Source organism: Balaenoptera acutorostrata, chromosome 6, assembly GCF_949987535.1.
Source record: "Balaenoptera acutorostrata chromosome 6, mBalAcu1.1, whole genome shotgun sequence".
Taxonomy (NCBI): domain Eukaryota; kingdom Metazoa; phylum Chordata; class Mammalia; order Artiodactyla; family Balaenopteridae; genus Balaenoptera; species Balaenoptera acutorostrata.
In genome coordinates, this window is record NC_080069.1 from 99,214,150 (window position 1) to 99,241,000 (window position 26,851).

Genomic DNA, 26,851 nt, shown 5'->3' on the forward strand with positions numbered 1-26,851 from the left:
TTTTCTCGTCTCTCCTGGCAGAGGCCTACAACGGGCTGCCTTTCCCCTTCTCTGTGGAAAGAATGGAAACAGAGTACGCGGCCAGCGGAGCTCCATACGGATTGACATTCCTTGCTTCTGCTTTTGAAGTTAAGATGGTCACGAGAGAGAAAAATATTTTCGGTTCCAAGCCTAAGAAAAGGACATTCCTTTCCGTCTTGGCACTCTTTTTTTCATGGTGTTGATTTCTCTCCGAATCATCTTCAGTCCCATTAATACATCACATCTGAAGATGAAATCACTTGTGTAAGTTCTTTTCCTTGCCACACCCTTGATTATAGAGAAGGTGACGTTCTCTTAGATTTATCTGTAGTAGCTTTAGGATATATTTTCCTGGCATTTTTTTTTTGCCCTGGATGAGTTCCCATTGTTGATCAAGCACATTCAAGAGAGTTTTCCAGAGCCCTGAGAGACCCATCCATGCATTCTGTTCTGTTAAACAAGGAAAAAAAGGAAAAAAAAAAGTTTTGTTTTCACCTTGCTGTAGAGAAGGAAATCTCAGAGGAATCGTTTTCCTTTCAGGAAGATTGGGGTTTGTAGGTTAAATTCCACATTATACAAATTCCCTGATGACAAAGAAGCTATGCGATCAACAGTCTTTCTTCGAGATGCATTTCTCTGTTGAAAGAGGAGGGGATTCCATTTGAGGCTGTTGATTAAGACATGAAGATGAGGTCTGAAATTGGTGGTGGCCCAAGGTCGCTGGTAGAACGAATGGACCGTTTGAAAATTATTAGCAGCTGGTTTAATAGAGTTGTAACAACTACAGCTGTGTGAGAAAATCCACACACAAGGTATTTGGAATGTCCCCTTTGAGGTCCTTTCCTATTGTTCTAGAATAATCCTGGCATCCATTTAACAAAAGCACAACTTGGACGGAAGATTATGTAGCTTTATGCATGAGCGTGTAATACAGGCTTTATTTGCTTTAGGTTTTGGATCATCTTTGTATTTTTTTATTTTTATTTTTTTTAAATGCTGGCATCATTAAGCCTCTCACACAACCTGCACATCCCCATGTCCCACCTGCTAAACCATGACTTCAGAGGCTCACGATGTTTGAGAATTTTAATGGCTTGTCAAAGGAGTTCTTTCTTTTCACCTAACATTTTTTTATTAAAAAATTTTAATCATATCAAAGGATTTATGGGGTTTAATTTGCCAAACTCCAAGGCAGTGAAGAAGAAGACAAAAGAAGAGATGTTGTAATTTCTACAACAACCCTTTTCTTAAAACACAATGTTGGTTTCTGGTTTTATGCAACCTAATAGAGGAATAATTTGCTTAGATCTTGGCCTTCCTTCATAGCTGGAGGCAGGTGCACGTGCACACACACGTACGCATGTGTGTGTGCATATATAAAAATTTGGTCTGCAAAGAAATATGCCTGTTTCCTCCACGTATCATCTGTACCTTGCTAACCCAGAAACTTGACAGGGAAGAGAAATGCAGAGAGCATTCCACCCGTTCATGAATTCCACAGCCATGAGTCACCCTGGCCCCAGGCTTCTCGCCTCTTTGCCTCATCCTATCCCTGCTCTCAAAGTCAGAGGTCTGCATCTCCAGTTCCTAACTCTGGAACTGGGCAAAAAGGTAGGAGATGACACAACAAACATAAAGCAAGAGTCCTATTCCCTATCTCAGGGCAAATTTCCAAAATACGCTACCAACGCACACAAAAGTATGGAAGGCAGGTTTAGATAAATCCCTGCCTTACGTTGATTTGCAAAACTCTTTATAAATGAGACCTAGGGCTTTCAGTACACATTATGTAAATTTGTTCTCCACCACAACTCCCTGAAGCAGATGTGCTCTCTCTGATCCACAAAGGTCAAGTGACTTCCCCAAAGTCACAGCTGGTTGAAAGCCAGGACAAAGTCCCAAACCTTGTCTTCTGACCAGTCCTTTCCAGGACACCATGGATGACTCACCCATGAATGACAAATGCTTTGTAGGCTTTTAAAGGAAGTTGGGGATATTCAGGAGACATCCTCTAACCTTGTGAGGATGTCTCATTGTGGAAGGAAGTCACCATGTTCTTCATAGAATAGTCTTTCTCGGAGCCAGTGGCCCAGATGGCCTGCTATGGCTTATGTAGGATGGATTTTAGTGATGATTAAAGACATGGTAAGATAGCAGATGCCCATTGAAATAGTAAACGGTCCTGTCACAAGAGTTTTCCTTTGCCTTTACTTCACTCAGAAGAGATGTATCCCAACTCATTCCCAAACTAATGTGTTTCATTAGGCTCTGATGGAGAAGGGGAAGGGAAATGTAAGTGGTACTCAAGAGAGGGCAGGCACTATATTTTCTAAGGGCCAGATGACCTACTCTGTTTGTTTTTTAATCTTTACCATTATTGTTCAGTGGATCCAATTTTGTTGTTGTTCTTATTTAGCAGATGAGAAAACAGAGGCCCAGACAGGTTAAGTAACTGGCACGTGGTCACGTCCGTGTTAGGTGTCAATGCAGCTATGTGAACTCAGGTCAGCTGTGCTCTTTCCATTGTGCAATGCTGCCTACAGACTTCTCTGAGATTGTTGAGAAACACGATACTGGTGTTTCTGGAAGACAGAGAAGTCCATGAAAATAATGGCTGAGAATTATTGGTGACAGACAACGTGCCCAAATAATTTTTATGTATTATCTCATTTAATCCTTATTATAATCCTATGAAATAGGCGAGGAAATAGAGGCATTGAAAGGTTATACAATTTACTAAGACCAGGCAATTAGTAAGTGTATACAAACTCAGGCAAGTGGGCTCTGAGCCCATGCTCTTAACTACCATGCTGGGTGCTGCTAGGCAGGCCAATTGCCAGGTTCAAAATAGCCCTCGTTGGCCGAAGGTGTTTTTCAGCTGATCAGCTCTGGGGCTGGTGCATTAGAAAGCCAGCTTGACAATGTAGGTAGAGAGATTGTGCTTTAAGAGACCTTTGTATCTCTATTCGTATAGAAGATATCAAGATATTATTTCAATAATCCATAAAACTTAATGTGACAGACCCTCCTTGAATGGGAGAGATCCCTAACTGGTTAGTCTTAAGGAAAACGTAAAGACATTGCAGGGCTGTAAGCCAGGGAACTGATGTGATTAGATTAGCATTTAAAAATCTCTCACTCCAGATGTTCAACTGCAGTAGAGACTACCTCAAGGTGAATTCCATTGAAAACTCAATTGAATAAGTACTTTGTGTTCAGAGGGATCCTTGAAGGTTGTCTAAGTTTACATTGTCCAATACAGTAGCCCTGAGCCATTTTGAGCATTTGAAATGTGCCTGGTCCGAGTGGAGATGTCGCTGTAAGTCTCAGACTGAATTTTGAGACTCAGGAGAAGAAGAATGTAAAATATCTCATGAATGTGTTTCTGTATTTGTTATATATTGAAATAATACTTTTGGATATATTAGGCTAAATAGGCTATATTATTGAAATTAATTACACCTGTTTCTGGCTGCTAGAAAATTTAAAATTACTACATCCATGGCTTGCATTATATTTCTTTCTGATAGTATAGGTCTGGGTAATTTCCTTGCTATCTCGTTACATAGAAAATACATAAGAATACCATTATCATAGGTTGATGGTGTATCTCTGAGAACCATCCGGTTAAGTATTCCAACCTAAAGACTGTTGCTTCTTGGGTGATATTCTACGCCTTCACTGGCACTGTTCTTTTTTACAATGCAGTTAAAAGGATAATTTTTCATCAATCACTGAAGAACTAACTGTTCTTGACATATGTTTAAAAAAATGAGCTTGGACCACATCTCATTAGTTACTCTAAATGGGTCAGAAAGTGGTGACCTGGTGATTAGATCAATCCCCAGAGCACTGGCTTTTGTCATTTCTCCCTTCTACATACTGTGTAGGCTTGACCACCTTCTCCTCACCTCCAGTACATCTTCCTGGTCCAGACCTACTTTGTCTCATCCCTGGACCATCTCAGCAGCTGCTTGAGCAGCTTGTATCTCCCCCACCCCCTTCCTCCCCTCCTCCTACCCCCAGAAGTCCTTCATAGTGCTGCCAAAATAATCTTGAGAGGACACAGCTTTCATTATATCACATTCCCCTGATTAAGGATGATAAGAGTTCCCTGTTGCTCTCCCAGTGAAGGGAGGGAGGGAGGAAGGCATCTGACATTTGAGGCTCCATCGATGTTATCTTATTTCATCCCTATGAGATGGATATTTTTAGTCCCATTATACAGGTGAGGAAGCAGTTCTGTATCTTGCCTGAGGTTAGGTGGTAGGCAATAAAGCTAGATCCTAACTGCTAGGGTGAGATCCTATTATCTTTCTTTGCTCAAACCTAGGCTAGTTCTACTGACCCAGCTGGCTGCCTAGCTTTCAAGAACATTCATTATCAAACGCACAGACCCACCATGTCCTTTGCTTTCCCAGCTGTTCTCATCATCTTTGTACTTGGAAACTGTACCGTAACAGTCCACGCTTCATTATAAAGTGTTTATAATTCTTCGGTCTCTAATTTTTTTTTTTTTCTGTTAGTCTTGTCCCAACTATGTTTTAACTTCCATGAGAAAGAGCATGCCTTATACCTGCCTTTTGTCCGCCCCCATGTTTCTTTCCCGTTTTTTTTTTTTTTTTGGCCAGGTCTAGAACCATACCAGCTACCTAGTAGGCACTCAGGTGTTCAATAAATGGATGGTGTTGGCACATGGGAGCTGGTCAATAAATATGTGTGTTGGACTCAGTTGAAAATGATTTTTCTTTTAAATGAGGGCAGAGAGCTCCAGGTCAATGACTCCCGTTTCACCCGTCTAGATATGTGATGTAATGGCCTTTGCAATGACAAGATACTTCTAAGCCAGACTTTACCTCATTAAGTCTCAGATTTCCCACCTTATCTCAGTTGTGGGATGAGGTGGTCATGACTGGTGTCCCATGTATCTCCAGGGGGGTAATGGATTATGTTGCTTCTAATATTTCCTGGAGGGACATTTAAGATGTACCTCTTTTGAGGTATAAGATAAATGGTGCAGTCCCTGGAGGACAGTCTTTGTCTTCCTTGGGCTTCATGGAACAAAACTGAACATTAGATGGAATGGTCCATCAATGGGGTCCACTGATTGATTGATTAAAGTTTGTGTTCAAATGTGTGTTCCAGCTGAACCTTCTTTTTCTCAAATTGTATGGGGCACACCTCCTGTCTGAAGTTCGTGGAGAAAACTAGCAAAGCATTGACATCTAGTCCATCTGCTAATAGGCAGTTAGTGTTCTGCGGTCAGTCTTGGCTGTGCCGCTTTTGTTAGCGTGCCCACATTATTATGTGGACACATATTAAGTATTTACACACCAAAGTGATCACGCACCCACACGTTCCCTAAAATGTGGGCTGACTTGTTGGACCTGGGGATTTTTTTTTTAAGGGAGACTGTTTAGCTTGTTTACTTATTTCTCTGAAAACACTCAAATGTTTAAAAATCATTTCCAGCTCGTAAAACCAACATACTAATAACAAATAAACAAACATTATAGAAGTTGGAATTCAGGGAAAGTGAAAGTTCTTTTAACTCCACCCCCAGAGAAAACTTCACCGTGGAGGGTTTGGGGAATATATTTTCTTATTGTTTTCCTATATTTGTATAGTAATATTATTATTATGACCATTATTATTTAACTAGCAACAGACCATGTATTCTGTTGTGCAGCCTTTTTTTTTTTTTTAACATCTTTATTGGAGTATAATTGCTTTACATGTGTAGCTCCTTTTTCACTTATTTATGCCTGTTAAGGAACGATTCCCCCAAGAATTCCTTAAGGAGAAGCACAGGTTTTGTAATGCAGGCGAAGGAGCTGAATGCCTGGGGTTCTTAGCTTTGGAGACAAGAGAGCTTTGCCTATGCTGTGCTGAACTTTGGCCATCAGTGACCTCATTTCTCTTTAATATGTGGGTCTTCAAGGACTTATATTTTTTGAGTAGTTCCATAGATATAAACTTTTTGGAGACCAGTTAGTTCTTTTCAATCCTGACATTTCTCATCCCTCCAATACACCAGCCTCCTGGAATACAGCACTGTTTTATGAGTGAAAATGGTATTTTGTAAGGACACTCTTCTTTGTCTGAAATTTCATTGCCAGAGGCAGGGACAGTATAAGGGGCATAGTAATGTGCACAAGGATGTGAGAGAGGGAGGATGCAGGTAGAAACATATCATTAAGTTCCAGAATTTCCAAATCAACCAGGAAGTCTGAAGACAAGGACAGCATTGAGATTAGGAAGGAGATGACTTAAGCTTGAGAATACAGAGGGAAATAGGCCAGCAGAAGGGTCCTGCTGATCTACCTTAGAGTAGCCTCCAGCCACAAGCCAGGCCCCTAACTCATGGCCATGGGGGACTGACGCTAAAGCCTTTCTCTAATTCTGATCCTTAGTTCCTCCATCAACATTCCCCCCACCGCTGCCGGGCACACAGATACATATATGCACAAACGCATGCAGCCCATTGGCTCGGCCTGATTCCTTATTTCCTAGCTACGGAGACCCACTTTCCCCTACATCTGTACATTTCTCAAAAAGGATACATGTTACAATCAAAGTTTACATTGTGTGCTCGGGGTTTTTTACCTTGAAAATATTAAAGTATGTCATAATAAATTTGTTTTCGGCGGGAGGAAGAAGAATATGTAGGTTCCAGACACTGGCCGGGGCTGAGGTCGAAACAAACACGGTGTCTGGTGCCAAGAAACTCACACTGCAGTGTGAGGAGACAGGCAATTAGGCAGACAGTGCTGTGTGGAAAACGCTTGGGAGCTTCAGGAACACCTAGGAAGGGTCTCAACCCAGCCCTGGAGTGCCGGACAGGGTTTTCTGGAGAAAGTGGTTCTCAGCTGCGGGTGATCCTGCCACCAATGTCTCCAGTGAGAGCGGCGGAAACACTTTGGTCGTCGCTACTGGGGATGATGAGGGAGGGAGATGCTACTGGATTCTATTGGGCACAGACCAGGCGTGCTGCCAAGCATCCTACAGGGCCCAGGACAGCCCTCCCACAACAAACATCTGGCCCCGGATGTCAGTGGTGCTGAGGTTGAGAAACCCTGGTCTAAAGTAAGACTGAAGGATGAATGAAGATTGGTGGTTCTGGTGGAGAGAATCCTGGGTATCCAGGGAAGAGAGTTATTTCAAGGAAAAAGTGGGCTATGGTGGAGAATGGTGCAGAAGTTATGGTTAAGTTAAATACGGAGAAAAAGTATTCTTTCATTTGTCCGAAGAACGTCGTTCCTGACCATGGTGTGTTTGTTTTAGCCGAATGATAATTACAAATGCCAGATGTAGAGGACTGAGGGAGAAGTAAGGAGCATGAAAGCAGCTTGTCTGTGAAAAGGGGGAATTAATGGTAATTATGGCAGTTATGGTTAAATCTTCCTACTATGTCAAATGCTTTACATTCATTATCCAGATTATTCCACCCAGCAACCCTATGAAATGTGGATTTCTTTGTATGGCTGAGGAAATAGAGATTTGGATAATTTAAATATTTGTCAAGAATTCATATAGCTCATAAGGCATGGAGTAGGGATTCAACCCTAAGTGGCTTTGACTGTACCTATATTGTTTTTCCAGGGGAGAAGATAGATCAGAGGGACACGGTGTGTGCGTGCGCGCGCACGTGTGCGTGGTGGGCGTGGTGGGCGGGGGCTGGGGAGTTCTTCCTGGATAGGAGAGTTTAAGATGGGAATGATTTAGCTGGTAGTCAGAGAGAAATTGAAAATGCAGACCAGGTGGGCTCCCAGGTGAGGCAGGAGAGCATTGATCAGGAGCCCAGGTCTTAGCTAAAAGGGAGTGGAGCACGCCTTCCATTGTGGCAAGAGAAGAGGGAAAGGATGGGTACCCGCGGGGATGAGGAAGGGAAAGGCAGACAGAAGATGGAAACCTCTTCCTTTTCTCAGTTAGACACAGTGAAGAATGGAAGACAGGTAAACATCAGACTACTGGGTAAGTCTGAAACCGTGAATTTGCAGGGATACCAATCTAAGAGTAGGGAGAACACTGATTTACACGGGTCCAAGGTTGAGATTTTTCCAGATGGTTATGAGGGAAAGACATTGGGTCGGGCTTCTTAATTATTTCAGGAGGTCATTCTCACAGTTTTCCTCCACTTGCTTGAATTCCTTTAAGGAGGAGATAGAGTATAGCTTTTCTTTTCACAGAACTAAAAGACTTTTCAATGCATGGGTGGAGCAGCTTGTTGCTTGAGACGATTATATGCAGATATAATCAGTTAAAAATTATCTTCCTGACCTTAAGGCTGGAGTTCCTAAAATCTCTGCATAGGGATCATCTGAGGCTATTGCCTTAAGGAGTCATTAACGAGTCTTTAATTGGGTAGAAAATGGAACGCCAGGGCTGGCAGAAGAGTCAACATACTTGGTGAACGGAGGTGCAAACCACTGATAACTAACAATACCGTGCCATATCACTCCAGTGCTTTACATTTGATGGTTGTTTTGTTTTGTTTTTTTTTAACGTGTTTTTATTTATTTATTTATTTTTGGCTGTGTTGGGCCTTCGTTTCTGTGCGAGGGCTTTCTCCAGTTGCGGAGAGCGGGGGCCACTCTTCATCGCGGTGCGCGGGTCTCTCACTATCGCGGCCTCTCTTGTTGCGGAGCACAGGCTCCAGACGCGCAGGCTCAGTAGTTGTGGCTCACGGGCCTAGTCGCTCCGCGGCATGTGGGATCTTCCCAGACCAGGGCTCGAACCCGTGTCCCCTGCATTGGCAGGCAGATTCTCAACCACTGCGCCACCAGGGAAGCCCTGATGGTTGTTTTAAAAGTTAAAGTAATAACGCCTTGTTGAAAAAATTTTAAATCATTAAGTAGAAAGTGAAAGTGTTCACCTGGGCCCACACCCAGGTGAATTACCTTATAAAGTTTAGAGACTTTATCTCCTCTTTTCAAATTGTTATTTCTCTTTATTTTCTTGTTCAAATACGTGGGCTAGGATTTCTGCAGTACTAAGTAATAGTGATGATCCTTGTCTAGTTTTTGATTTGAATATTTATAATGTATTAAGCATGCTGCTGATTTATATATATATATATATATCTTGTTAAAACATTTTTATTAGAAATGGTTCTGGAATATCATCAAATGCTGTCTAGCCTCTCTGTGTTACCAAATCATTTTTTCTCCTTTGACTTCCTAATGTAGTAGAATATAGATTTTCTTTCTTTTTTTCTTTTTTTGGCCACTCCATGTGGCTTGCGGGATCTTTCTTAGTTCCTTGATCAGGGATTGAACCCGGGCACTCGGCAGTGAAAGAAAGTGCAGAGTCCTAACCACTGGACCACCAGGGAATTCCCTAAATTTTCTGGTACTGAAATACTGCCTTCCTGCAGTGAACCCCACTTCATCATGGAGTGATATTCCTTTAATGTGCACCTGGATTTTATTGTGAATTTTTGCCTCAATATTTATAAGTGCATTGGTCTGCTTTTATTATTTTTATATTACTATTTATTGTTTGGGGGGTAAGCTTTGATATCTGGGCTACACTATAATGTGTTTGGAAATATATTGGTGAAAGTCTTACACTTCAGACTTTGGACCAATTTAAAAAGCATTCTGATATACTGAATTTTTGAAGACTCTTCTCTGGTTGGGTTGGCTCTTGGATTAATTTTGGTAGTATATGTGTTTCTAGACAATCATCTATGACGTTTAGGTTTACAAATATAACTATGAGTTGTACATAGTAATTTTTAAATTATATTTTCCTTTACATTCGTGGATATTTTCTGCTTCTTAGTTATATTTGTGTTTTGCCTTCCTCCCCTCTTTTTTCTTGTTAGGCTAGATAGTGGTTTTTATTTAATTTTACACAGAATTACATTTAAAAAAAATAAGTGGTTACTCAAGCAGTTTTATTGTTTTTTGATTTTTTGATTCCTGATTTTCGATCTTAATGAAATTCTTTCTTCATCTTTTCTTCCTTTTTCTTTTCCTTGAGTTAGATGTTTCATTCATTTAGTATTATTTCTTGATTTATAAGAAGTATTATTTCTTGTTTATAATTTTCATAGAGCTATGAAATTTCCTCTAAGTACAGCTTTTGCTAAATTCCACATTTTACATACATAAGATTTTTAAAGTCACATTCTGTAGTTGAGTGTTTGTTTCTGTTTATCCAAACTTGTTTAGAATAATGTTAAAAAATTCCAAGTGTCTGGAATTTTTTGTTTTCCTTTTTCCTTGAGATTTGCTGCTGTGTAAGTAGAAATGATAGACTACTTTTTCCTATTTGTAATTTATAATCTCTTAATTCTGGCATCAGAGACGCTTGTAAACCTCCATGGGCATTTGAAAACCTTTGTAAATGTCTCATACTTGCTTGAAATGAAAATGTGCTTCCTGTTTCCAGGATACAGAATTTGAAATGTGTCTCTTAATTCTATTAATTCTGTTATTTCTATCCTTAGTTGCCTTTCTCCATTTAACATATTAAGTACTTATGTCTATCTCTTCTTGTATTGCCTTTTTTTTTCGTTTCTTTCTCCAATTGGTGCTGTTGGAGGGGGGGCATAAATATTCACGATCAGTCTTCATTGTGGATTGTAAGTTTTTACATTATTAAATGTTCATCTTTATTTATTTATTTATTTTGGCCGTGCCTTGCGGCATGCAGGTTCTTAGTTCCCCAACCAGGGACTGAACCCGGGCCCCCTGCAGTGGAAGCTCGGAGTCCTAACCACTGGACCTCCAGGGAATTCCCTAAATGTTCATCTTTAAAACTTTTCAAAATATAATTTATTTTCCTTTACATTTGTGGAAATTTTTTATTTTTGCTTTTGTAAAAATTTAAGGATAAGCTTACAAGCTTTTTTATCTTGAATGAGTAAAATTTATCAAGATCCCTACTTTTCTTGACATACTTTTACCATATTATTACTTTAAAGATTTTGTGTCATTTTATGGTGTATCTCTTGTAGACAAAATGCAATTAGAGTTCATTTTTGAGTCTAGTCTGGGAATATTTTCCATAGTAGTTTATTGATTTAACATATATACTTGATTCTAATTAATTTTTTGCACATACTTGTATATTTCTACGCACTTTTCCTTTGTTCTCTGTTTTTTACTACGTGGGCTGTGTTTGCTTTGATCAAAAAAAGATTAAAAACGTCTATTTTTATTACTAATTAAATTTTTAGCTTTAATACCTCTATTTAGTAACTTCAGAAAGAATACTATCGAGTATTTATATTTGTCCCTCTGTGAGAGTTGAGAATATTCTTCCACTTACATTTATCCTCTAATGCCAACCTCCCCTACCTCTTTTTTTTTAACTTGTTCATTTTTAAAAATTTATTTTATTGAAGTATAGTTGATTGACAATGTGTTAATTTCTGCTGTACAGCATAGTGATTCCGTTATACATATATATGCAGTCTTTTTGATATTCTTTTCCATTATAGCTTATTGCAAGGTATTGAATATAGTTCCCTGTGATATACAGTAGGACCTTGTTATTTATGCATTCTATATATAATAGTTTACATCTGCTAATCCCAACTTCCAATCCATCCCTCCCACCTCTTTATTTTTGTTGTTATGGTTGAGGATTTTTCCCAGTTCTATATAATTTTGTTGTTATTATATGGAATAATCTATTATTATAATTGTTCCCTTTAAGGGATTGTAATTTTGTTTTGCAATTACTATAAATTGATCAATCTTTATTCTAAATGTAAGTGGATTCTGTGTTCACATCCTCTCTTTACCTCTAAATTCCCCATTCTTGAGATCTCGATTTTGAACTTTCTCTTGGTTGGATATATTACATCACTGAATAGATTTTGAAGAAGAGTCGGTAAGTGCAGCATTCCCTGACTGTGCTGATTGGAAAATGTGTTTTTTATTACTTTTATACATGGTTCCGAATTCAGTTGGGAAATGAATACTCCAATCTTGCTCTCTCTTTCTCAGGCCTCTGTAGACATCCATTCACTGCTCTCTATCATTGAATGTTACTGGGAAGAAGTTTGTGGCTGTCTGACTTTTCCCCCTGCAATTGACTAATTTTTAAATATCTTGATTTTGTAGAATTCAGTGTTTATCCTAGAAAGCTGTAACTTTACGGAGATGTCTCAATTTTGATGATTCTCTGTTACTTTTCCCTGGAACATCAGACATTCCTTTATTTCAGGGAAGTTATTTTCCATCACGGATTTGAGCATATTTTGTTTTGCCCTGTTTTGTTTTACTGTCTGCTCGAGAATACCTTTTATCTGTATGTTGGATCTCTGTTTTCAAACTCTCTTACCTGTCATGTTCTCTACTTACTTTCATCTACTTGTCCTTTTCCTCTGCATTTTGTGCAGTTTTTTTGAAGACTGTTTTCCATATCATCAACTTTGGTTCTGGTTTGTGGATTTTACCTCTTATTACTTTAATATATTTATTGGTTCTGCAGTGGTAATTTTTTTTTTTTTTTTTTTTTTTTTAATAGCTACTTTATTTATTTATTTATTTATTTTTGGCTGTGTTGGGTCTTCGGTTCGTGCGAGGGCTTTCTCTGGTTACGGCAAGTGGGGGCCACTCTTCATCGCGGTGCGGGGACCGCTCTTCATCGCGGTGCGCGGGCCTTTCACTATCGCGGCCCCTCCCGTTGCGGGGCACAGGCTCCAGACGCGCAGGCTCAGTAGTTGTGGCTCACGGGCCCAGCTGCTCCGTGGCATGTGGGATCTTCCCAGACCAGGGCTCGAACCCGCGTCCCCTGCATTAGCAGGCAGACTCTCAACCACTGCGCCACCAGGGAAGCCCGCAGTGGTAATTATTTTTGTTGTCAGTTTCTTTCTTCAACTGCCAGCTTCCCTTTTATCTCATGCTGATGTCTTATCATCTTATCTTTGATCTCTTCTTTTATAGTATCTCTGTTAATTGTTGTATATAATATTCTTCTGTGCCCCGTTCTTTCAAAATAGATTGTTCATTGGTCTTTTCCATGCCATGTTTCTTTCTGGCACTTTTCTTTGGCCTCAGTTCACTTTTTCTAACTTACTCATCTTCAGTTAGGACATAACACTCAGAACTTTCTCTTGGCCCCCAGGTAATGAGGATAATATCTCTCTAAATCTGCTCCTTAAATCCTGCTTAATTCTGCTTTCAGAACCTGAGTTTGGGTCTGATGGACTGCCTTTCTTCTGTAGCCTTCAGCAATCTACAAGGGTCCTGGTTAGATGCCTAGGTAGGACACAGTTGATGAATCTTATCTCTGAACTCTGTGATTCTAAGTTTTAAGTCCTGCTTTAGATTTGAGGGTCCCATAGATCTACCGGTTTGGTGTGGCCAGTCTTTTTTTTCTTCTTTGTTTACATTTTCCTCTTTTCCTTCATCCAAGACTTCGTTTGCTGTTTGAGACAATTAGCCACCATTTTTTCTGGAAGTCCCTTGGTTAGCTTAAAGCACATATCCTTGTTTTGAGGGATTTCCAAACACTTCTGTGTTTTCAGACGTTGATCCTTAGAGTGGATTTAACTCAGCACTGCAGCTTTAGTGTGGTAATCAAATAACCACTCCAAATTTGAATGTTTTCTAATAAGATTTTGTTTATTATGAAAGCCTTCTGTCATTCAAGAGTCTTGGGTCCTGAGGATTTACCCAACTCTTAGTATTTTCTGTATAAAATACTTCAATTCTTTCCTTTGTGGATTGCCACATCCCACTTTAGAAATATCAAGGACACCATGTCATGAACCGTTCTTAAATTATTAAGGGAGATGAATATCAGTATCAGCATTGTCTTGGCTACAGTATTCATTCTTTCACAGATATTAACTCTGTCTTTTATGGGTGTGCTCTTATTAGCTTCTGATGCTGGGTTCTGCAACTTAGTATTTTCCCATTAATCGTTAAATAAGAAGTGAAATATTTGCAAACATTAGTCCTCTCCTAGGCTCTTTAAAGACTGCATAGCTATTATCGTATTCATTCAATCAACAGGGCTTATAAGTAGGGCTCCCAGTGCGATGGAGAAGGGAACTCAGCATTCTAGCTGGTGGTCTCAGGGACTAGAGGGAAGATTTGAGCTTGATCTTAAAACTGGAGTGAGCATCAGGATCCCCTTGAGGGCTTGTTAAAATACAGATTGCGTGCGGGGCCCTACCCCCAGGGTTTCTGATTCACTGAGTCTGGAGTGGAACATGAGAAATCGCATTCCTAATGAACTCTTGGCCGATGCTGATGCTGCTGGTCTGGGGACCTCTCCTTGAGAATCATTTTCTTAAAGGATGGGAATTATGTGGATCTTCAAAATGTAGGTAAAAGTATTCTACAGGGAGGAAAACATGGAGATCTCAGTATCCTCCTGATTTCTAAGTCATTGTTTTTTTAAAAAAATTAATTAATTTATTTTTGGCTCCGTTGGGTCTTTATTGTTGCGCGTGGGCTTTCTCTAGTTGCGGCGAGCAGGGGCTACTCTTCATTGCGGTGCGTGGGCTTCTCATTGCAGTGGCTTCTCTTGTTGCGGAGCACGGGCTCTAGGCTCGCAGGCTTCAGTAGTTGCAGCATGCGGGCTCAGTAGTTGTGGCTCACGGGCTCTGGAGCGCAGGCTTAGTAGTTGTGGCGCACGGGCTTAGTTGCTCCACAGCATGTGGGATCTTCCCGGACCGGGGCTCAAACCCGTGTCCTCTGCATTGGCAGGAGGATTCTTAAGCGCTGCGCCACCAGGGAAGCCCTCTGAGTCATTCTTTTCATTATGGTAAGGGACTCTTTCCTAAGAGACCCATATGGGGAATATTTAAAAAGTTAAAGATGATTACTGGCCTTTTAGATGCATTTAGTTTTTCATATCCAACAAATGGATATAGATATCTACTAAGAGTATAGATAAATAAGGGATAAATATATAATATAATATAATATAAATGTATTAGTAAATGTGGTGAAATATTCTAAGTTGTGGTTGGTTTCAGGATGTGACATGTAATTTGAAATGGAATCGGGTGTCAACAGTATTCTGAAACTATTGGTCTGAGCCACTGACTAGCTGTGCCACAAGGAGGCAGGTTCATTTTAAATGAACTGACCCTGATATTTCCAGACACCCCGAAGGCTCATTCAGCCAGCCTCTTCAGCGACTTTGTTGGCAGAACACATTTTCCATAAGAAACAAGATGATGTTTCTCATGGGGTAGATTTGGTGGGCATAAAGTTACTACATAACCTTGTTCTGATTCCATGAGGTTGGATTCTGAGGAAAAATGATTCAGTGTCATGGATCTCGTTCTTCTGTGTATACCTTTGTCAGCAACTTTCAGTCTTCCAAATGTGTTTCCAAAGCAGGAGCACACTGCCTGCATGCCTAAGAAGATCTTTGAACAGTCAAACTGCAGATGATGGATTTTGCACCTTTTCAGTTAATCTCCTGAGTATAGAATTCTGAGCAGAGGAGGAGACACTGGGGGTTATTCTGGAATCTGCCTCCTCAGTGAAGAAAGACTCTTGTTTGTGAGAATATATGGGGCGTGGACTTCAAGTGTGAATTGCTATTAATGAACTGAATAATATTTATAGAGTGTTTTTACTGCTGATTTCCTTTCTCTAATTATGGAATTCAACAGATTTTTTTTTTCCTGCTTCAGCGAGTATGTTCCAGAAGCCTTGGGCAGGTTATTTTTCCTGAGACCTTCAGTTTCACTATCTGAAAAATGAAAATATTGGGCCACATTGGACGACATGGTCTTTGAGATCTCCTCTCTAGTGGACACTAATGAGCTTACAGATAGTTAACTTTTAGGAGTGAATTCTTCTGTTTGAGTTAAAGAAGGCACAGGTAATTTATTGTTTCAATAGTTTTTAGGGAAGCCAAGGAGAGATAACTCTGTTCCTACCTAATTTCTTTATACTTTCCTCTACTGAAACGGTTTATACAGTTTTGAGCTATAGGGGAGAACTTTTCCTCAGGCTTTCCAGAATCTTTGCAAACAAGAATCGAAAGGTTTTTTTGTGGAGGGAAGGCAACCAGATAGTCTCAAGTGTAGCCCCAGGTGATGATTCCAAGTGTCACATCAGTTTAGGGGAGCTTAGCAGTGTTATAAATATGTGGGTAGAATGATGCTGCCAGAGTACCTTCCCCTTGGATGGTGAGGAAAAGCAAGGTGGCCACTTCGTCACATATCAAGGACAAGTGGGGACATGGAATTCCTAATATCCCAGTAGTCAGCCAGGCACTGTGATACGGCTTCATGAACTTTATGAGTTGAGTGGGAGCAGTGGCATATAGTGCTAAGTTTTGTTTTGTTTTGTTTTTCTGGTCGTGGAGCCTCTCTGGAATTGCTTAGGTTCCTATATGTTTAGTTTGGGTCGGTACCACTGGTTAATTTTCTCCTGGAAAGCAGGCATGCGTACACTCATTCAGCCCACAGATCTTGTCAGGGCCAGACCTGTGCTGGGCCCTGGGGATATAAGAACCAAAAGGAACACGGCACTCATCCTTTGAAGAGTGATTCTGAGTAGCCTGGGGCCCCGTCACTTTGAGAGAAGATAATTTTGTATGTTGGAGAGGAGAAAACGTGCATGATGTTTTTCATAGAAATTTTCGTTTGGAGGCCACATGCTAACTGTAGGACTTGACCATTTTTAATGACGTTGACCCCTTACCCACAAAGCCCACAGGGTCATCATCAGTGCAAGGGACTTATCACTAAGGAGAGATGGACCAGTTATATTCCTTAATCTTGGATTTTTCTTGAAAAGTTTAGAGTAAAATACCCAAATCAGAAAAATAAAACTAAAAAACTTGTGATGTCATAGGACAGGAAGGCAGCTACTAAGATCATTTTGAACCATGAAATCATAGAATCTTTGAGCTGGAAGAGAACTTGCTGATCATCTAGCCCAGAGATTCCCCAGCCAGGACCACATGAAAGGCTTATAAAGGCAGGTGGCTTATATGCAGAGACTGAAAATACCTAGAGACCACTTGTGACAGGGTTTCCAACCTCCACACTCTTGTCATTTTGGACCAGATTATTCTTTCTCATGGGGGTTTTCCTGTGCATTGTAGGACGTTTAGCAGCATCCCTGGCCTCTACGCATTCGATACCAGTAGCACTGCTCACCCCCCTTCCCCCCGCGACCCGGTTGTGAGAACCAAAAGTGTCTCCAAATATCCCTGGGCTGGGGTCTGTGGGGGTAAGATTGCCCCTGGTTGGGACCACTGCTCTGTGAATTGGAATCTTATCACTCACAAGCTCTGCTTCATTCATTCCTTTGTTCATTCATTCAGCCCATTTGCTGAGTACCCATTGTGTGAACTGTCCCCAGTGCTGAAGATACCAGTGTAGATAGACAGGTGTGGGCTTGCTATCAGGGTGCCTGTGTTCTAGCAGACGGAGATAGAGCACAAACAAACAGGTATCATAGCAACAATGAAGGAACTTATAAGGCAGCGTAATGTGGTAGAGAAAGTCAGCATGGTCAGAGTTGTGGATAGGGGCTCGATTTCATGGGGGTGGGAAGAGCGGGCTAATATTAGATGGAGTTGTGAGAAAGCCCCTTGGAGGATAGAACCTTTGAGCCCAGAATTGCATGAGGAGGAGTCAGCCATGACGAAACTAGGCATTTATTTGTCTCTGAATAATAATAAAAAGTGAGAGGTGAATTAAGTCAGAAAAAAAATCTTTCAAAATATGAGAAGAAAATTTTGTAAAACACTCCTTTGTACAAAAACGTTGACTGGCATAATCTAATCTCTTCATTTAGTGAAATGATCCAAGTAAAGGTTTCGAAAGACTTGTTCAAGGTGAAGGTGGCAGGTGGAGCCATCGCACCTGCTGGGAATAAATTATTTTACTTGCTGGAGAGGCATTTCTGTATCCTTGTCTTTTTTTTTTTTTTTTTTTTTTTTTGAGCAACCCAATAGTGAATAAGCTGAAAGACCTAAGTTTGTTGGGCAAAGTGAGATTTTCATTAAGGATTTATGGAACGTGGGGTTTGGCCAAGTACCTGAGCCACTGTAGTGTTTTCACATGGTGATAAATTCTACTGTTGCGTTGGCAGACAAATGTCTTAACTTTCTGCTAAGAAGTTCTTGAGGTGCAGTGATTTTTAGCAGTAAACTTACTTGCTGAGAGTAGATTGGAGATTGCAAGAGAAAAGAAATTCTTTAGCTATCATTTAAAATAAAATATTCCTAATTCTTGGGTATCTGCCAGTTCCATACATAAAAACATAGAGTGTTTTTCCTATTTTCTTGGAACAGGGTAGGAGAACCAATGGATCTCAGTGGGCAGTGCCTTCTGCTATAGGTGGAGGCCAAGAGGAGAAAAAAAAAAGTCACAATCTTCTTGAATAGGAGGACTTCAAAGTGGTCACGATTCCTGATTCACACAAGCGCAGCCATTGTTTACCTTTCCAGAAAGCAGTCTGCTTAGGGCTTTCATCCTGTTGGAGTAGTTAGATCAGGAACCATGGAGTGGTTATATTTTGTCAAATATAAGAAATTAGACTGGAAAGGTTATTGCATCAGGGCCTTTTGTGCCACAGATATAGGCAGACTTGGGACAATTCTCATTTAAAGGAAGTGACTTGTCTGAATTTTCTGAGCAAACCGTGATCACAAGGCAAAGAACAAATCTCAGAGGGATTAGATTGGGACTTTTGTGGGCTTTTCCTCAAATAAAAGAGGTTCTTCTGGCAAAACTTTGTTATACTTTCAACAGCCATGGATCCTTTCGTTTTGTTTTTTGTTTTTTTTCCTCTCAGAAGGTAATAGAGAGCAAGGTAAGTTGTTCAAATGGTTTCTGGATTCATTCACTGAAACTGTAGAATTTAGACTTGGTGGGGTCGGCCAGACCTTCCTGTGCCAGGCACGGATCTGGCCGTGAAGACATGCCCAAGGCCTGTGGTCAGTGCAGCCTTCAATTGCACAGAGGAGCTACTCAGTGCGTGGTTTGGTCTTTCACGATATGGAAGATGCCTTTGACTGCAGCTTCTGCTTACTCTGCGTCTTAATCAGTTCTGTAATGAAGACCCAGCAGCGTATCTGCAACTTCCCTTTAATTTTACAATTTTTATAATGAGAGTTCTTGTAGTGTGAAAAGTGTCTGTGGAAACCCAGCCAGCATGCTGAAGAGTCTACAAAGAAATACAGCGATTTTTCTGTCTCTGCCGTTTGGGTGAGGTTTGGCTCTAGAGGAGAGAAATTGGGTCTCTCTTGATCTCCAGGCTCGGGCAAGAATGGCTTCAAAGTTTCCAAGGGATTTCCTGATGGACCCATGACATTTCAGGGAATTCATTCAACCCTAAGAGTGGTTTTCGGTCATTTGGAAGAACAAAATGAGCTGGGATCTCATTTGTCATGGTTGCCTTTTGAGAATTTTCGCATGTGGAGGCGTCTTCATTTTGTTTTGTTTCTCAAGGAGAATATTGTCAGGACGCTTCTCAGAACTGGAGTTATCTGGTGAACTGCAGGTTCCCCTTCACAGACAATGAAGTCTAAAGCTCCTGAGATACCACCCTGCTTCCTCCCTTTCTTTTCTAGTCCCTTCTCTCCTCTTTTATCTCCTTATTCAAATCACACGCTTCCTTTTCTAAGGACAGGAGAGCTGGCAGGCTGCCTGTTGGCCTGTTGGCCTCAGTTAGCCTTATATCATTGCAAAGGAATGCATGAATTCTCCAGAAGGTATGTACTCTCTCTTTCTGTATTAGACACTCACTACCTGCTTTCATAACAGGTCACTCAGCCAGAGTGCCTTCTTGTTTACATATCTGATATTTTTTTCGTCATTTGGATTAGATCATCTCATTTTAATAATGATCCCCGAGGTTATCTGTTATGAAATATTACTCCAACATGCTCTGTAAAACTTGAAAACTTGATTCAGGAGAACAAAGCTAAAATAAGAGAACCTGAAGACTAGCATCCTTGGCCGGAAGGTGACTGGGGTTATTAATGTGCAGATTGCCTGCTTCAGACTCTGTCCCAGAGATGGAACAGAGGCCACACATGGGCATTGGCAGGACTCAGGCTCGCGTGGTATTTCTCTGCTACTATTTAAATTCAGTCTCATCTTGGGGGTTACATATGCGATTGCAAATTAATCCTTTCTCTTCTGAAAATTTGGTTTTGAAGAACAGCTGTGTCTCCCTTCTGAATTCCTTAATTATTTATCCTCCCTGATATGTTAAACCTTTCATTAGTGTGGTGAATTGCCAAGAGTACACAGAACTGCTTAGATCATGTAGCAAACAGTATAAACATTGGATAGGACATTTGAAGACACCACATGGTGAGCCAGGATCTATAGTTGTACCAAATGTTGTGGGATCAATGTAGGTATCTTGTTGTTTGAAGTTCTTTGTTGGTTTATTTTGTTGGCTTATTTTTTTTAATCACTATAACATGGGAAGAGTATGTATGTCATTTGTACGTATTCAAAAGTGTTCTAACAGAAGTGTTAAATTTGGAGGGCACATGCCCATATCTGAGTTCAAATTAAATCAAGAAAATTAATTATTTCATAGATACCTACACGTATGTATGTATATATGTATGTGCAGAGGACAGGCACCCTATGATACGTGTGTGCGTATATATGCATGCCTGTGTGTGTATATCTATAGTCTATATTTGCATTTGTAAGTGTGATTCCATAACTACTGTTCCTTTTCCTGAAAGGAGATTTTTACCTCCATTTCTTGATCCAGTCCTGTTCGGAAAGATGCTTTAAATGATTTTTAAATTATTAGAACTCCCACTTCGACCATGACAAGAGTAAACGATAAGCAGTGATGTACAACACATCTTGTTGCTGAGAGTAGCAACCCACACTCACAAGTGGATTAGTTAGTGATTTTCTTTCCCCTCATTTTTCATCCTAAGCATGAAAATTCTTCTTTCCTCCCAAACCACGTTCCTGGGGCTTGAAATAAGAGATGTTAACTTCCCAACACACCCCGCAGCTCTTTGACCCCATCATAGCAGCAGTTTCCGATCTCAAATACATTTGTACAATGATCTTTAAGTTCCTGATTCTTCTGTCTTTCTAGCTGAATGGTTCCGAAGTTAATGCATTCCACTACCTGTCCTTGGATAATTGGTTTTTCCAATCATGGGAAAGGAAAGTAAGAAAAGCACAGACAATAGGTGCTCACTAAAGCCTTTTCGTAGAATTGCGATTCAAGAGAACTGAGGAGTTCAGTGTCTTACAAATGAAACTAGGTTTCTGGAGTGGACATAGGAAAAGCATCTTACGGTGTTTCTGGTTCTATTTCTCAAAGGCTTTGAAGCTTATAATTAGTTGCTCTTGAATCCCTGTGGCTGTGGTGCTTCACGGCTTTATTTCTGGTCTGCAGTCCTTCAGTCAGAGAACAGGGTAGGTCCAGGCAAGGCCTGCACCTTTTCATTTGGACACGTCCCGGAGACAGTTGGGATTTTGACTTCAAGACCGTGTTCGTGCTCCATGCAACCCCGGAGAACGGTGCTCGCCGAGGTGACCCAGGTGAGGGTTGTGGTGGCAGGATTGTAGGAGTGCCCTCAAACACCCAGGGTGCCTCCCTTCTCCCCCCCTGTCTGGGCAGTGAGTGGGGAGGACACATGATGAACCTGTGGATTGTCCCCTTTCACCTTCACAGGAGGAAAATGGAAGCATAATGGGTCTCTGAAATTGTGAGCACAGAAAGTGGGTGGGCAGACGGTAGAAAGTAAAATTGGTGGGTTTTTAAAAATTGAAATGTAGTTGATTTACAGTGCTGTGTTACTTTCTCTTTTTTTAATTTATTTTTTAATTTTTTAAAATTTTTTGGCCACACCGCATGGCATGTGGGATCTTAGTTCCCGGACCAGGGGTTGAACCTGCGCCCCCTGCAGTGGAAGTGCAGAGTCCTAACCGCTGGACCGCCAGGGAATTCCCTGTGTTACTTTCTGAAGTATAGCAAAGTTTTTCAATTATATATCTAGATCTCTTTATCTATCTGTCTTCTATCTTTTTTCAGATTCTTTTCCGTCATAGTTTATTACAAGATATTGAACATAGTTCCCTGTGCTATACAGTAGGACCTTGTCATCTTTTTTTTTTTTTACATGTAGTAGTTTGTATCTGTTAATCCCAAACTCCTAATTTATCCCTCCCTCCCCCTTCCCCCTTTGGTAACCATAAGTTTGTTTCCTATGTCTGGAAGTCTGTTTCTGTTTTGAAAATAAGTTCAAAATTGGTGTTTTTAAGATTGAGGAAGAGCAGCTGGTGGCCATCATGTCCCTTTCCCCATTCTCAGGTGTATATTCCCAATCCTTCACAAGATCTCTGGATTTTCTTTAAATATGTCTTCAAGAGTTTGTCCAATATGGAAAGTTGGGTTTTGGGTTTCCCATCAAAACCCCACCTCTTGAAAACTCCAGACTTATCAATGTAAATTGCACAAACCAACACGTGGCAATCAGTAGTGCAGAGTCGTGGATAATTAGTATGGTCTAGAGGTTTCACATTAGGAGGACTAATCACATTAGGTGCTAGCTTATTTGGGAACGAATCCATATTCATCTGCCTGCCAAGGCATCATCATGGGCGGTGTTGAGAGTCTAGTCGTCCAATGCCTGTTTGACCTTGAGGGGCCTGGAGATATTGCATTGGGAGTAGGAGATGGTGGTGGGGGGGGACACGCTTGTTTGATTTGTAGATTCATCTCATGACCTTTTGAAATAGCATTTCTTTCAGTTAGTTCAGAAGCTTCCTCTTCTGCTTTTGATTTTGCTGATTTGGTCAGTGGGGAAAAAAAAATACTGCTAATCTCATTATCGCAGTAGAATTTTTAAATAAAGTAAATAGATAGGAGATCAAGGCTTTTAACTTTAAATCATCATTTGGTAGCAGCTCAGCGTCTGGTTTAGCCTTTTAGGGTTGCTGTTCTTTCTCGGTTGATGAAACAGTCAAATATGCAAGAGAGTATTTCTCATCTTTGTTCCCATCTTTGTTGTTGGTTTCTCAGAGGATTACCATCTGCTGCAAAACATCCTCGAGTTGATGGATGGGTCATCCTCAGGTCCAGCTTTCTTTGTCTCTCTCCTCCCCTGTTCCGTCTCCTCCTCCTCCTCCTCCTCTCACTTTTTGCCCATGTGTACGTCCTCAGTCTCATAAACACATCAAGTTTCTGTGTCTTTGATTGTTTAGGCCATGCTGGCAATTTCTGTTTTCTTCTGTCAGCGTCTCCAGGAGCAATGTGTGCACAAAGACAAAATGGCTTTCAGAGGAGGCTACATCCTCCTTTGTGGACTCGGTGCAGACATCCAATTGAAGGCCATTCAGCGGTACCAGACGCTGGTTCCCTCAGCAGCCTGGAGATTAACCTCTTCTAAGGCTCTGCGCTATTTTTGAGGTAGAGTCTGCAACAACATTAAAGCTAGAACCTATTAGGAAATCACTTTCATCATCATCTCTTCTTTTTCCAAATCAGTGGCTTTTTTTTTCCCTGATCTCCTAACCCTTTAATCTCCTTTGTAGCAGAATAAGGAGACCGTTGGTTTGTTTGCATCCAGCGAAGTTTGAATCCTTGCTAATAAGAGCTTCGGAAGACACCAAGATATTAAAGAACCGTGCAGAGAGGTGAATTTCATCTCGGGGTGGATGACTTAATGCCAAAGGTGCCCTGCTTTCCTTGGGCAGAACTGTCATTTTTTTGGTGGATGTTGTGCAAACTAGGCTCAAACTTTCCAAAAGACACACAGCAGAAAGCCTTTTGTTGCATTATTTCTAAAGGCTTGAAGTTTTGAAGGGAAGAGATTTTGTTTTCCTCTCGGCTGCACAATGGAGCTTTCAGAGAACCTCTTTTAAAAGGAATAGCTACAGCCTTTGTGTTGAAGGGTGTGCCTGTTGGCAGGGTCTGCTGATGCAGACAGACTGGCTGGTGATTAACAAAGGTCATTAGACTTTGGAATCTGGCAAGCAGAGTCGGATGGTATGTCTTCTGTGTGTGGAAGGACGACTCCCAAGAAGCCAAGGCATTCTGGAGGTTCCCCCCTCCAGCCCACCCCCCAAGGCAGCTGGAGAACAGGGTCTGGTCCAGGAACGTCCTGTAGTAACCAGGGCTGTGCTGGGGTGAACGAGGCAGCCCATCAGTCATGGGATAAAAGAACCTTCGGAGATCCCGGTGAATGACATTTGAGGAGGAGAAAGGTGCTGCTTTTTCGGGAAGGAGTGAAAACAGTTCCTTCTTTGTTGGGAGGAGGAGGGCAGAGGAGGGGCCCAGGCTGCTCCTCTCCTGTTCCCTCTGCCTGTCAGCCTAGCACCATCCATCCCAGAGAAGCCATGTTGTGCTCAGAGGGGAGGCTCTGAGCTAAAATGGCCGCTCCTAAAGCTCAGAGGACTAGGGCAGCTTAGTGAGACTTAGAGCTCCAGTGACGCAGGAGCTCCTATCTCTTGAAAGTGTGATAAACACATTCAGCAGAGCTGTGGCTTGTTTGGCTGAGATGAAAGGACTAAGCTGGGGGGGATGGGGAGCGCACACTGGATGATCTGCCTTTTTTGCTGTGAAGTGTTCTAAATGCAGGAGTCGTCTGCACTATGGAAAAATTTGTGTTCAGGTCTAATGGGCTGTGCGAAAAGGAGAAGTGGGGTGGGGCCTCGGTGACGGCTGTAATTTGATCCAGAGCTGATAGCAACCTCTTCCACACAATTTGGGTTGGTGCTGAGACAGAAAAGCTGGTGTGGCTGGGAATATGGAGGCTGAGTTAGCTGACAGGAACTCTGGTGCACAGTTCAGGGTTTATTGAAAAAAAAAAAGGAGAAATTGCTGGGTGAAAGGGGAGAAGGTAAATATCTGTGTGTCTCACTCTGCAAGCTCAGGCTGTCCAGAGCTGGACTTGCCAGGAGTTATTTTCACAGGCTATCAGCAGGAGCATTCTTTCAGAGAAAACCCTCCTACCATAGCTCCTTTCACTTCATTGACAGATTTCTCCACTTTATTCTTCCTGCAGAAATAATTGATCTCTTACAATAAAAGTATAGAAAGTTGCTGTACGATCAAAGTATCAAAAGATTTGGCTTGTGGCTTTTGTTCTTGGACATCTGGTTCTAGATTACAGTGACTCAGTAGAGTTTGCTTTGAGCTCAGTGAAGTAACTCAGTCATTAAGGTAATAACTGGGTATCTCAACTTAAGATAGGAAGGTCTATGCCTTCTAATACGTTTTTAACTTCTTAATGGTGGGCCTCTCCATTGAGTTCGTGTGAAGCTATCTGTATCTTTCAATCACACAGTAAATAGCAGGACAGAGGCAGCTGGGCAAGTTTTACTTTATTCTAAATCAGGTTCACTGCTTTTTATGGCCAAGTATGCACTCCACATTTGTAGAGGGGAGAAGTAGAAAAAGAGAAAGTCCTGCCTTAGAAGCCCTTCTTCCAAACCACGTGCGTTTCTGTTGCCTTAGTGTAAATCGAGGTACCAAGGTGCAACCTGAAACTAGAAACTGGATTGTCATCTAAAGTTGGTTGTTTAAGAATCTCATGAGAAATATTTTATGACCTAATTAGATTGGAGAAGCTGTTAGGTTATAATTGGTAGGTAGTAAAAAGCAAATAACCATTTAGCTCATGAAAAAAAAATAAACTGTTTAAGGAAGGGAAGAAGGAGGTGTACCGCAATATCAGTTAAGAGAGTAGAAGAATAAAAAGGCACAATAAAAAGCTTTTCCTACTGCCACTCAGAGATTCAATACTGTTTAACCATTTGGTGATAAAACATCAATGTTTTATAGTATTAAAACAGCTAATGAAGAGTGAAGTTTGTCCTTTCTTCTGTATGGGCAACCTCTTTACTTCTGAGAAGATTCTGGTTCAAAAATAAAACTGGTCCCAGCCAGAATCAAAGTCAGTATTAACCTACCAAGAAATTTGAATTCAGTCAAGAAATTCAGAGACTACTAAAACTTTTGAAGTATTAAGGGTTTCTTTGACACATGGCACTTGCAGATACATCAAGCTAGAAGAAGTTTACCTGGTTTTTTCCCCCTTCTTTGAAGTTATGAAGTCAAGGACACCATCCCTATTAATGTCTGATTTCCTTTCTTTGGCCAGTGTTCCATCTGGCAAAGTCCAGTGAGAGAAATTGGCCGATATTGGAATTTCTTCCATTAATGGACTTGTAGCCCCATCAGCTTGGGGTACGCAATGAGTGCAGGCCTTAAGGTGTTTCGTCTGGCTTCTGCCACCACAGGTTCCTAATGTGAGAGAGTAGACCCAGATGATGGAGGTGCTTCAGTGCGATGGCTGTGACTTCAGAGCCCCGTCTTATGAAGATCTCAAGGCGCATATCCAGGATGTCCACACGGCATTTCTGCAGCCGACGGATGTTGCCGAAGACAATGTGAATGAGCCGCGATCTGGGTCCATGAATGCCAGTAACCAGACAGAGGTGGAGTTTTCGTCTATAAAGGATGAATTTGTGATTGCAGAGGACTTATCAGGTAAATCTGTCCTAGGCTCGGCATATCTGATGTATTTCACTGCCCTCCTCTATTTTGAGCCTGTAGCCGTGGTTCTTTTTTCTTTTTTTGACAGGAGAGTAGGACTTATTGGTGGGTGTGAGTAAGGAGGGGACAGCACCAAGGCTTTCATGAGTGCAGGGTCCGCCATTTGTCCAGAGGGCCAGGATTAGGGATGTATTTGACCTCACAGCCATCCGGGATGAGCTGCTTTTCCGCCACCTTGTTTTCAAATTCCTCCGCGTTAAACTTAGTAAACGCCCACTTCTTGGAGATGTGGCTCTTCTGGCGGCCAGGGAACTTGAACTTGGCCCTGTGGAGGGCCTTAATCACATGCTCCTTGTTCTGCAGCCTGGTGCGGATGGACCTTATGACTT

At 41.3% G+C, this 26,851-nt stretch overlaps 1 protein-coding gene across 13 annotated transcripts in view; it reads left to right on the forward strand.

Annotated features, from left to right (window-relative positions):
* Positions 1 to 26,851, forward strand: part of ZNF462 (zinc finger protein 462) — a 143,754-nt gene that overhangs the window by 31,968 nt on the left and 84,935 nt on the right. For 12 of the 13 annotated variants that reach the window (XR_009008670.1, XR_009008669.1, XR_009008668.1 and 9 more), the window contains one exon: positions 26,207 to 26,456. Coding sequence is in view for 10 of the 13 variants with exons in the window: in XM_057548790.1 (XP_057404773.1) it covers positions 26,234 to 26,456 (223 nt within the window). In the remaining 3 variants the exon portion in view is untranslated. Of the gene's footprint in view, positions 1 to 21,351; positions 21,503 to 26,206; positions 26,457 to 26,851 lie in introns of those variants that run through there. The other variant, XM_057548794.1, reaches the window with a different exon arrangement.